General features: G+C 43.1%; 1 protein-coding gene across 1 annotated transcript in view; it reads left to right on the top strand.

Moving 5' to 3' along the window:
* Positions 1-12,887, top strand: part of LOC144506097 (ubiquitin carboxyl-terminal hydrolase 25-like) — a 59,831-nt gene that overhangs the window by 12,780 nt on the left and 34,164 nt on the right. Inside the window, exon 2 of the mRNA XM_078231913.1 lies at positions 7,951-8,028. Coding sequence (XP_078088039.1) covers positions 7,951-8,028 — 78 coding nt within the window. The remainder of the gene's footprint in view (positions 1-7,950; positions 8,029-12,887) is intronic.

Here is a 12,887-nt window from a genome sequence, read left to right as displayed (position 1 = left end):
GATTTTGACCCAGCGACTGTGAAGGAATGGCGATATATTTCGAAGTCAGGATGGTGTGTGTCTTGGAGGGGAATTTGCAGGTGGTGGTGTTCCCGTGTATCTGCTGCCTTTGTTCTTCGAGATGGAAGTGGTAGTGGGTTTGGAAGGTGCTGCCTAAGGCTCTTTGGCAAATTGCTGTAGTGCAGCTTGTAGATAGTACACACTGCTGCTACTGAGCGTCGGTGATGGAGGGAGTGGATGATTGTAGATGTAGTGCCAATTAAGTGGGCTGCTTTGTCCTGGATGGTGTCAAGCTTGAGTGTTGTTGGAGCTGCACTCATCCAGGCAAGTGGGGAGTATTCCATCACACTCCTGACTCTTGTGCCTTGTAGATGGTGGACAGGCTTTGGGGAGTCAGGAGGTGAGTTACTCGCTGCAGTATTCCTAGCCTCTGACCTGCTCTTGTAGTCACTATGTTTATGTGGTGAGTCCAGTTGAGTTTCTGGTCAATGGTTACTCCAAGGATGTTGACAGTGGGGGATTCAGTGATGGTAACACTATTGAATGTCAAAGGGCGCTCGCACCTTCAAAATGTTGTGACACCTTATTACTCATAGTTTCTCAGTTTTGATGAGGATTGCTCACTTTTTAAGTCATGTGAATTGTCTGTTTGGGTTTCCTCCGGGTGCTCTGGTTTCCTCCCACAGTCCAAAGATGTGCAGGTTAGGTGAATTGACCATGCTAAATTGCCCCTTAGTCTCCAACGGTATGTAGGTAAGGGGGACTCGCAGGATAACAGGATAAATGCATGGGGTTATGGGATAGGGTGGGGAGGGTCAAGGTAAGGTTCTCTGTCAGAGAGTCAGTGCAGACTCAATGGGCCAAATGATCACCTTCTGCACTGGCAGGGGTTCTATGATCTATAAGGACTTTAATTTGTGGAAAGGCTTAGAAAAAGCTGGGATTGCTCACCTTTGAGCGGAGTAGGTTTAGGAGAGATTTAACAGAGGTATTTGAAACGGTTAAGAGTTTTGCTCGAGGAAGTAAGGAGAAACTATTTCCACTGGCAGGAATGGTAATAACTCGGGAACATAGAATTAACATAATTGGTAAAATAAATCCAGAGGTTGGGGGGGGCAGCTGAGACTTTTCTAATGACTGAGTTATGGTTATGAATTTACTGCCTGAAATGGTGGTGGAAGCAGATCCAATAGTAACTTTAAAAAAGTAAGTTATGTAAAGCTTACAAAGATAAAATTTTCAGGGCCTTCGGCAATATTCTCCCTCAGCTGAGTGGCCCCCCGCACAACAGTCTGGATGTTCCTGTGCCTTTAAGCTACTGCTTGTGTGGAGATGCAAAAATAAATGGAAGAGTCCACGCGCTTAAATGCAAGTTCGCTATGGGGAAAGAGCAGGGGCAATGGGACTCATTGGATAGCTGTTTAAAATAGCATACGTGATGGGCTAAGTGGCTCATCCATCCAGCAACTCATGCGGGGGAAGCACCAGTGTACGTGGATATTGGGTGAGGACATCCCTTGGCCTGTCCTCTCCCCCTGCAGATCCCCTTCCTTGGTGCCAGCAAATCTATAGTATCCCTAATTGTAGAATGATACAACAGAGAGGGAGTCCATTTGACTCATTATGCCTGCGCCGGCTCTGAAAGAGCTTCTGAATTAGTCACACTCCTGTTTTAGTTCCTTATAGTCCTGCAAATTATCCCCTTCGAGTATTTGTCCAGTCCATTTTATAAGTTGGTATTGAATCTGCTTCCGGCTTTTCAGGCAGTGCATGTTGGTCATAACAAATCACTGAGCAATATTTTTCTACCTTGTTGCCTCTGATTCTTTTCCCAATTACCTTCAATCTATGTCCTCTGGTTAGTGTCCCATCATAGAATATTACAGCAAGGATGGAGGCCATTTGGCCTATCATTCCTGTGTCAGCTTTTTGTTTGAGCTGTCCAATTTAACCCCACATCCCAGCTTTTTCCCCACAACCCAGCAAATTCACCCCAAGTACAGATCTGGGGAGACAGTTACGTAGTAGTAATGTCACTGGACAAGTAATCCAGAGGTCCAGGCAAATGCTCTGGGGATGCGTTCAAATCCCACCACGGCTGATTGTGGAATTTGAATTTGTTTAATAAATCTGGAATCATCAAGATAGTCTCAGTCAAGGTGACCACAAAACTACCATCAATTGTCATAAAAACCCATCTGGTTCACTCATGTTCTTTAGGGAAGGAAATCTGCCTTCCTTACCTGGTCTGGCCTACATGTGACTCCAGACACAGTAATATGTTAAATGCACCTGAAGGAGGGGCTTGGAGCTCCGAAAGCTTGTGTGGCTTTTGCTACCAAATAAACCTGTTGGACTTTAACCTGGTGTTGTTAAACTTCTTACTGTGTTTACCCCAGTCCAACGCCGGCATCTCCATCTCATTTACAGTGCAGAATTATCCTTGCCCTTGTTTGTGCTCGACGTGAATCTTCCAACCTCATCATTGAACCCAATCAATATATTTCTCTCTCCACAGATGCTGTCAGACCTGCTGAGATTTTACAGCAATATGTTTGATTCTTAACTGCCCTAGTATGAGGAATTCTCTTCCCAAAGAGCAAAGAAGGCAGAGCCATTGAGTTTATTCAAGGTAGTGTTAGACAGATTTTAGTTGGAATCAAAACATAATCGATGTTTGACTGCAGATGCTCTTGCTGATTCTTTTCTCCTTGTTTCACTGTGCCTACTGCTGAGACAGCCACGATCAGCAGAGGTTAGGGGCTCAAATAAAAACAGAAAAATGCTTGAAAGTCACAGCAGGTCTGGTAGCATCAGTGGAGAGATAAACAGAGTTAACATTTCGTGCCTGCATGACTGTTGTACAGAGCTGAAGAGGTGCAGACGTATGATGGATTATATAGTTGGAGGGGGCTCAAAACGCAAACCTGGGACCTCTTGGTTCTTTTGACTTCCTGCTCGAGTGGGCAGTGCCACCTTCAGCGTAGCTGAAGGGCCTAATTGGCATATTGCTACTTTGTAAATTCTGGATTGATGGAAATTTGAAAATTTTAATTTAAAATAGTTTTGTGTCCACTAATATTATCATCATGTAAAATTGTCATTGCCAATGGCCAAAGATTATAAAAAAGCTTGTTGTCTTTCTCCCTATCATCAGTTAGGAATGATGTATTTGGATTTAAACAGACTGAGTTAACCGAGAGTTGTGTCTGTTCCAAGTTTCATTCTCTCCATCTGTAAAGATAAATCTCGTTTCATCTTCTCCCACCATCTTGTGGAGTAAATGAATGCATTCACATGAAAACATTTTAATGATCCCCATTTTCTAATTGCTAAATTTATGTTGCAAATTGCACTGTACATTCCCTTCTGCCTATTCCTTTCGAAAGTGCTGTCCATATTCTGTAGCCCTCCAATACATATTTGTGAAACTAGACTGTTCTCTATGGGATGTGAGGGGTGTTCTGCCTGGTGGTCAGGTACAAGACAAATGACTAAATTTCTCTTTACTCCCCCTTTGGGGTATACAGCTCAGAATAGGACATACAGTGCCCCAGTCTGCTCTGCCATTCAGTTAGATCATGGCTTGTACCTCAGTTACATTCCTGCATTAACCCACGTCCTTATCTCCATTGTCAGACACATCTGCTATCTTAACTTTGACCCTGCTACCCATGTTTTCCACACCTGGAAAATACAGCCTCTGATCGAACAGCCATCGTGATATTAGTGCTTCCGTTTACTTGTTCAGCAGTTACCTTGGCCTTGACATGTTCATCCCCACCCTCCCATATTTGCTGTACCTTGGAATCTGTTAATTCTCTGAATTTAAACTTGATGTGCATCAAACATTTTCAAGTACCAGCATTTTCTATGTGTGCACCCAACATTTCCTACCACTTCATGATAATTTGGATGTAAGGACATTCCCGATCTTCCTCTCTCCCACCACGAGTTATTTTCTTGTGTTCCATGGATTATACAGCATTTACAGTGCAGAATTGTCCTTGCCCTTGTTTGCGTTCGACATGAATCTTCCACCCTCATCATTAAACCCCATCAGTGTATTCCTGTCTCCTTCATGTACATGTCTTGGTTATCCCAGATTTTGGGGGTTGGGGGGGGGGGGGTGCACGGTAGCCCAGTAGTTAGCACTGCTGCCAGGGACCCGGGTTCAAATCCTGGCTTGGGTCAGTGTGTGGAATTTGCACATTCTCTCTTTGTCTGTGTGCATTTCCTCCGGGTGCTCCGGTTTCTTCCCACAGTCCAAAGATGTGCGGGTTAGGTGGATTGGCCATGCTAAAATTGCCCCTTAGTGTCAGGGGAACTAGCTAGGGTAAATGCACGGAGTTGTGGAGATAAGGCCAGGGTGGGATTGTGGTCGGGCCTCCTGCACCGTAGGATTCTATGATTTGATGTCTACTCCTTGACTGCATCTGTGCCATTCACCTATTCTGAGTGGTAATGAGTTCCACATTTTGACCATTCTTACATAAAGAAGTTTCTCTTGACTTTCCTATTGGACCTATGGCACCTAGTTTGGATCTTGCTGGCAAGTGGAAACAACATTTTACCTTTATCAAATCTTTTCATATCTAAAAGACTTCTATCAGGTCATCTATCTTGACTGTTGGAGTTCACAAATATTTGTAGAATTGGGGCCACATTTATTTCCTCTGGCCTGAGAATTTTTTTCCTCTTAACAACTCAAAACACTTGGTCCAGTCACATTTCCTACTTGGAATGAAGAGATTCTGTAATTGTCTCCCTGCTTATTTCTCCACAGTTGGATGTTTGTATTGCGGTGAGTTGACCACACCCATCATTTACTTCATTATAAAACATAGAAACAATGGATGTGTTCAACTTGGAAGGCTGTGTTCCGTGATTTGATGCCTTCAGGCCTCAGAATATGTCAGTCACGTTCCATCCTAACCAAGTAAAACTACAGGCGCAGGAAAGATTTACAATTTATATAGCATCTTCCTCAACCTCCAGAAGCCACAAAGTTCTTTTCAAACATTGTATTTTTAAGTGTAATCGGTGCTGTAATACAGGGAAACATGGCAATCAATTTGTACAAGATCTCACAAGCTGCAATACAATAATGACCAGGTAATTGTTTTAATGATGTTAGTTGAAGGATAAATGTGGGCAGGACATAAGGTAAAACCCGGTGCTGCTCTTCAAATTGGATTTTTTACACCGACCTGAGAGAATAGATGGGGCCTTATTTAAATCTTTCACCCAAAGGATGGCTCCTGTCACTGCAGCACTCCCTCAGAACTGCACTGCTAGAGGGTCAGCCTAGGTTATAGGACTTCACAACTTGCTGACTCTGCAACTAAAACCTTAAAATCTGAGACAAAGGGATTGCTGGCAATACTCTCAGGGTGGGCTGCATCTCTGGAGGGAAGAGACGAGTTGATACTTCAGGTATAGTAAGAAGTCTGACAACCCCAGGTTAAAGTCCAACAGGTTTATTGGGTAGCATGAGATTTCGGAGCGCTGCTCCTTCATCAGGTGTGCCCACCCCAGTCCAACACCGGCATCTCCACGTCATACTTGGGTATGGCCTAATTGTCTGATGAAGGGTTTACAACCTGAAACATGGACGCCTTCCACCTTTAGGTCCACGCTTTCATGTTTTGCATTTCAACACCAAACAGAATTGTTTCGGAAAAGAGCAAATGGAAAAAGTCATGAGCCACGTTGGTGAAACTGATATTCACAAGTACATGGTGCACTATTCCTGGGCTCTGCTGGGCTTAAAGTAAAGTTTTAAAGTTTATTAGTCACAAGTAGGCTTGCATTAACACTGCAATGAAGTTACTGTGAAATTCCCCTATTCGCCACACTCCGACGCCTGTTCGGATCACTGCACCTAATCAGCACGTCTTTCGGACTGTGGGAGGAAACCGGAGCACCCAGAGGAAACCCACGCAGACGGTGACCGAAGCCGGGAATCGAACCTGGGTCCCTGGCACTGTGAGGCAACAGTGCTAACTACTATGCCACCGTGCCGCCCCATTCATCTGATTATTATTCATTATTCATCTGAACAAGAGCTACAGTTGGGAGCGCATGAGCAAAACATTCCTGGGCCAGGTTCGGACGAGTAAAAGCACCCAGAATGCCTGGTCCTGGCAGTCCACCGACTATATCTTGTATAAAAGCAAATTACTGCGGATGCTGGAATATGAAACAAAAACAGAGAATGCTGGAAAATCTCAGCAGGTCTTGACAGCATCTGTGGAGAGAGAACAGAGGCGACGTTTCGAGTCTGGATGATCCTTCATAATGCTATACCTTGCACATTGGTGTGAGGATATGATCAGACTAAATCATGCTGCATTTCATGGTTAAATAGCACAGAATTGCATCTGGCAAATGGTTGCAACTTTAACTGGAATATTTTCGAGGAGGTGTCAGTATTTTTGGAAGGAATGCCCAAATAATTATTCTTGTTCGATAAATGGTCCTTTATTTCATAGAGCCTGCAACACAGAAACAGGCCATTCAGCCTAGCTGGCCCGTACTGGTGTTTATGACCCAGTGAGACTCCCCTCACTCGATAACAACATTCCTTTCTCCCTCATGTGCTTGTTTGACTTGCTCTTAAGTACATCTCTGCTACTTGCCTCAACTACTTTTTATGAGTTCACATTCTAACCACTCTGCTTAATGAAGTTTTTCCCAAATTCTTTATTGGGATTTATTGGTAAATATCTGATATTTATCGGACTGCAGTTTTGGTCTCCCCTTCACCTCAGTGCTGGGAAACCTTTTAGAAATGGTAATCTGGGACAAAATTAACAATTTAAAGAAATATGAATGAACTAACCAAAGTCAGCTTGGTAAAGGCAAACCATTTGTAACTAACTTGGTAGAAGGGTGGAGAACAAGACCGCAATTTCAGGTGATTGACAGAAGAAGCAATAGGGACATGAGAAACTGTCAATGAGTGATTCAGATCTGGAACACACTGCCTGAGGTAGAGGCAGATCCAACTGGGGCTTTCAAATGGGAATCAGATAAGCACCTGAGGAGAAAAATTGCAGGTCTGTGGGGAAAGGGTGGGGGAATGGAATTAGCTGAATTGCCATTGCCGAGAGCTGGCACAGTCATGAAGGGCAGAGTGGTCGTCTTCATGCTGAACCATTTGATGATTGTATCTTTTCTGCATCTGTCAAAATCTTTTGTAATTTTACAGACATCTATTGGATCAGCTCAAGTCTTTTTTTTGGTGCATGAGCAGCAGCCTGATCTGTGCTTCCTGACAGTTGTACCCCCTCGGTTCTTGTTTCATCCTTGTACATCTATTTTTACCTCGTCCAGTACTACTTTATCTGTTTGTGACATGGAGACCAGAACAAAGTGTTTTATTTATTCATTCACAGGATTTATCGCCTATTCCTAATTGTCCTTGACAAGGTGGTGATCAACCACCTTCCTTAATACAATTGAGTCACTTGTTAGGTCATTTCAGGGGCAGTTGAGATTAAAACACATTGCTGTGGATCTGGAGTCACATAGAGGTCAAATCAAGTAAGGATTGCAAATTTCCTTCCCTAAAGGACATTAGTGAACCAGATGGACCTTTACGACAATCCAATCGCTTCACAGTCTCCATTACTGTTAATAGCTATTTATTCGAGATTTACTTAATTAATTTGAAAACTGTTGTAGGATTTGAACCCATGTTTCCAGAGCATTAGTCCAGGCCTCTGGATTATTACTCCTGTAACATGACCCCCTATGTTACTGTACCTTTGTCTTGTTAAGATCTATATAAATTTAACTGCACTTTTCTGTAACATGACCCCCCTATGTTACTGTACTTTTGTACAGCTAAGATCTATATAAGTTTAACTTATCTTAAAACTGGGACATGCAGTTTTTTTAAAAGCACTATATTAATGGCAATTTATTTTTTTCCCTATTCTTTAGCATCAACAGACACTACTGAACCAACTGAGGGAGGTCACTGGTACCAATGACATCCAGTTACTACAACAGGCTTTACAGGTAATGTACAGTTTACAATAGTAGGGCCTCTTCATTCAACTCCAGTACGCTGCAACTTATCGAGCATTAGTATTCCTGTATTAGCGCACTTTATTTGTTCTCAGAATTTAGCTCATGCTGGCATGGTGGCATTTATTGCCCATCTTTAGCTGCCCTGAGATGTTAATGGTGGTCCTTCTCCTTGAACCAATGCATTTCTTTTGGTGATGGTGCTCCCATGGTAGTTCAGGCAGGAGAGGCCAGGATTCTGGCTCCGTGATGGTGGCTACAGTTGTGAAGATTTATCAAAACATGGTCTTCTATTGGCAACACATCACTATTGCAACCACCCTGGGTTTTCATCTGTTCTTTCACAGGGATGCCAGAATTTTTATTGCCCATTCCCAGTTGCCCTTAAGAAGATGGTGGTGAGCTGCTGCCTTGAACTACTGCTGTCCGTGAGGTGTAGGTACACCCACAGTGCTGTTAGACAGGGAGTTCCAGGATATTGACCCAGCGACAATGAAGGGATGGCAATTGTTTGTGAATTCCTCATTCCCTTTGAGGCACAAGTTCTGTGCCTGGTGAAAATAATTCTGATCTTGCTGATATTTGGAAGATGGAGGCTGGATGGATAAACAAAATACTGCAGATGCTGGAACTCTGAAGCAGAAAATGATGGAATACTCAGGTCAGGCAGCATCTGTGGGGAGAGAAACAGAGTTATTGGTTGATGACCTTCCATGAAATATTCACCAAATAATGGCAGTTCTGCACTTGTCAGCTGGTTTAATGACAAAGTAAATATTGGACCTGAAAGAATGGAATGCTGCAAGTTCTATAGTGACTGGGAGTTGCAGGGAAATTGAGATGGCCAGTGTAATGATCTTAAAATGATCTCTCTCCACAGATGCTGCCAGACCTGCTGAGTATTTTATTTAATTTAAGATGGTAATAGAAGAGTAACCCCTCCCCTAATTGGCATATTCATACTTTTTGCAGACGCTTAAAAGATATGTTTGTTGTCCTCCCTCTTTGGCAGTAGGGAAGTGCCTGTGCTGACTTTTTCACTGAGCTATTCAGTAAATCCCACTCTGCTGCTCTTACCTCATAGCCCTGCAGTAAATATCCAATTCCCTTTCAAAAGTTACTCTTAAATTTCTTTGCAGAACTCTTCTAAGTTATGCATTCCAGATCTTAGCAGCCCTACTAAGCATCAACTGGTTCCCCAACTGAAGAGGCTATCAGTGAACCCAATCCTTAGTCAGCAGAAACACAACCTTTTAAGCAGGATCTGAAAGGAAAGTTTATTTATTAATCACAAGTAAGGCTTACATTAACACTGCAATGAAGTTACTATGAAATTCCTCTCGTCGCCACACTCCGGCGCCTGTTCGGGTCAATGCACCTAACTAACCAGCACGTTTTTCAGATTGTGGGAGGAAACCGGAGCACTCGGAGGAAACCCACGCAGACGTGGGGAGAATGTGCAAACTCCACACAGACAGTGACCCAAGCCGGGAATCGAACCACTGTGCCATCCCCATTATTTATTTCCTTTCCAAGTCCAGGACACTGCGTTCTATAGCAGTGTTCCAACTGACACTCTGATTAAATCCATACAGGCCATAGAATCAACATGGGGGATCTTCTGGGTGATCAGAGAAACTATTAATCACTTTGACTGTATCAATGGTGCCACCTGTTGCTTGAAACAGTGGTGGAAGCAAATTCCATGGTAGCATTAAAAAGAGAATTGGAAATTGAGATGGAAAGAATTTGCAGGACTGTGTAGAGAGAGCAAGGGGAGTGAGACCAGTTGGATTGCTTTTTTCAAAGGGCCAACAGGTGTAAAGTGTTGGCAGGCTGTATAACAAGTGAAGGGATGACTTAAGAACCGATAATTTAAGGCAGAGAGATAATTACAAATATTCAAAGAGTAAGATGGTGTTAAATACTGTGCAAACTAATTCAGGCAGAGAGATCATCACACGTAATCAAGGTGTGCATGCTGTCAAAACAGGACAGTTGGGAAGATTTTTTTCCCCCCATAGAACAGTATGGTGGAGTTACATGTTGTGCGACATGAACCCGAGATCCTGGTTATGGCCGAATCTTGAGTGCAGAACTTGGCTATCAGTTTCTGCTTGGCAATTCTGCGTTGTCGTGTCTCTTGCAGGTCGCCTTGGAAAGTCCTTACCCGAAGATCTGAGGCCAAATGTCTTTGGCCACTGTGACCATTCTTAAAGTTACAAAGCCCCCAGTGCTGAGTGGACCGAGCAAACCCAAATCCGTTCCTTGCTTGCTCCAAAAACCAAATTTAAATTCCAATTGAATCCAGCTCATGGGCCCCACAAAAGAGACAATCAAGATCCAAGCTGGCAAGATAAGACATTGCACCGTTTGTTTTGGTACCTTTCGGTACTTTAATTCTAGTCAAAAAAGCCAATTCAAATTAAGTCCAATCATGGTCCCAACATGAGGGGCAAACAAGATCCAAGCTGACAAGACAAGACATTGCATCCCATCTTGGGCTCGATCAGACAAGATCTAAGCTGATTACATCTGGATAGGGCCTAGATAGGGAAGACCTGATTGCCCAAGCTGAGGGGTCAATTACTAGGGGACGCAGATTTAAGGTGATTAGTTGAAGGATTAGAGGGGACATGAAGAAAAACCTTTTCATCCAGACGGTGGTTGGGTGGTGTCTGGAATTCACTGTCCAAATTGGTGGTTGAAGCTAAAATGCTCAACTCATTTAAAAGGTACCTGGATCTGAACCAGAAGTGCTTTAACTTGCAAGGCTATGGACCAGGTGCTGGAAAGCGGGGGTTGGAACAAGTGAATAGTTTCTTTTTTTTCTATCTTTTATGATTGGCGCAGATGCAATGGGGTGAATGGCCTCTTTGTGTTGTATCTTTTCTGTGGTAACACTCCTGTACTGTATTTGGCATTTAGTGATAGAGACACTTCAGGTGATTGTGGATTGTGTGAAAAATGAAATGGAACCTGTTAGATCTGCATTATGACCAATTGTGAATTGCTTTCATAAAAGTCTTGTATCATAGCTGTACTGTTTCATTTTAGAATCATAGAAACCCTACAGTGCAGAAAGAGGCCATTTGGCCCATCGAGTCTGCACCACCACAACCCCACCCAGGCTCTACCCCCTTATCCCTACATATTTACCCGCTAATCCCTCTAACCTACGCATCCCAGGACACTAAGGGGCAATTTTAGCATGGCCAATCAACCTAACCCGCACATCTTTGGACTGTGGGAGGAAACCGGAGCACCCGGAGGAAACCCACTACCCATTTTAGTGAAGACAAAGCCCTGATTGGCTGAAACATTTGCAGCCTGTTGAATTCAAATGCTGATTGACTTGTCCATGTGATTGATTTGCTTTCACTTGTTTTTAAAAATATAATTTCACTGGACAGAGAGATAAAGCCACCAATCAACAGCCAGTAAATTGCACACTGACCAAACAAATCACCCAGTTCTCCCTCCTCCCCAAAGTTTTATTCAACTTCTTTTGCTGGCAGTGACTTGAAAATGCATTCTGCTTTAATCAAAAAGACATGTCTCAATTTAAAATGTTAATTTATGCCATAAGCAGACAGATTCCTCAGTTGCACGAAGCAATTAGAGAATCTGTCTCGTTTGCTGTGAGAATTAAGAGCGGAGAATTTATAGAGGTGATCATATCATGAAGGATTTTGGTAGGGTTGATAACGTGAAACTTTCTATTGGCAGAAGGGTCTGTAACTCGATAATACACTTCGATGGTAATTGGCAAGGCAACTAGTGTCGCAATAATATTTTTTACACAGTGTGTTGTGACGTGGACTGAACTGTGTGAAAGGTTGATGGAAGCAGATTCTGTAATAACGTTCAAAAGGAAATGAGATAAACACTTTAAAAGGAAAGAAAATGCAGGGTCATATGGAAAGAGCAGGTGCGTGGGACGAATTGAATAGCCCTTTAAAAGAGCTGGCATTGGGGCGATGGACCGAATGGTCTCCAGTGCCATATCATTCTGTGATTCTTATCAGGTAGTCATAAATTTACCTACTTTATCTCAGAAATCCACGACTTTCCTTTGCAGAAAACGCCATTCAGTTCCTTTTACGTCATTGAGTGAGATCATGGTTGATCTATCTCCCACTCCGTTATACCCTTAGCTAACAAAAAGCTATCTCACACCAATTTTAAATGATTAATTGAGCTAGCCTCTACAGCTAGAGCTCCAGACTTCTCCCACCCATTGCATGAAGAAATGTTTTGGATATTCTCCACGACTCCTCTGTGCAGGTAGATCTCCACAGTTAAGTTTGTACTAGAGGGCCCTTAAACATAAACTCTACCAGCCTATGCCTTGGCTCTCTGCACATAAGAGACAGAGGATGTGACTGTAGACATCTGGCTGACCAACTAAGTTTCTCCCTTTTGTAGGTTTTCTTCTGTGCTGATTGATTCTATGGTAATGGCAATAACTGCTTTTAATAGTCAATCCAGTTGTTTCCTCTCTTTCCCCCTTCCTCTGTGAAAAGGACTGCAGAATAATTTTTCATTTGGGTGTGCTGGTGCAAGAAATCGATTGGGCGAACGTTAGAGTAGTGCATGCAGTTTTGGACACTCCATTAGAATGAAAAAAGCACAACTAGTCTTCACCAGAATGACTCCAGCAATGATAGCTCAATGTTCTGTTACTCAGTTAATGGTAGAGCACTGGGGAGAGTTACAGAGCAAAGAGATCAAGGGGTACAGGTTCATATCTCCTTGAAAGTGGAGCCACAGGTGGACAGAGTGGTGAAGAAGGCATTCAACATGCTTGGTTTCATTGGTCAGAACGTTAAATACAGGAGTTGGGACAT

The sequence above is a fragment of the Mustelus asterias genome, chromosome 17, assembly GCF_964213995.1.
Source record: "Mustelus asterias chromosome 17, sMusAst1.hap1.1, whole genome shotgun sequence".
Taxonomy (NCBI): Eukaryota; Metazoa; Chordata; class Chondrichthyes; order Carcharhiniformes; family Triakidae; genus Mustelus; species Mustelus asterias.
The sequence above is the reverse complement of the archived record's forward strand: the minus strand, read 5'-3'. Positions and strand labels throughout refer to the sequence as shown.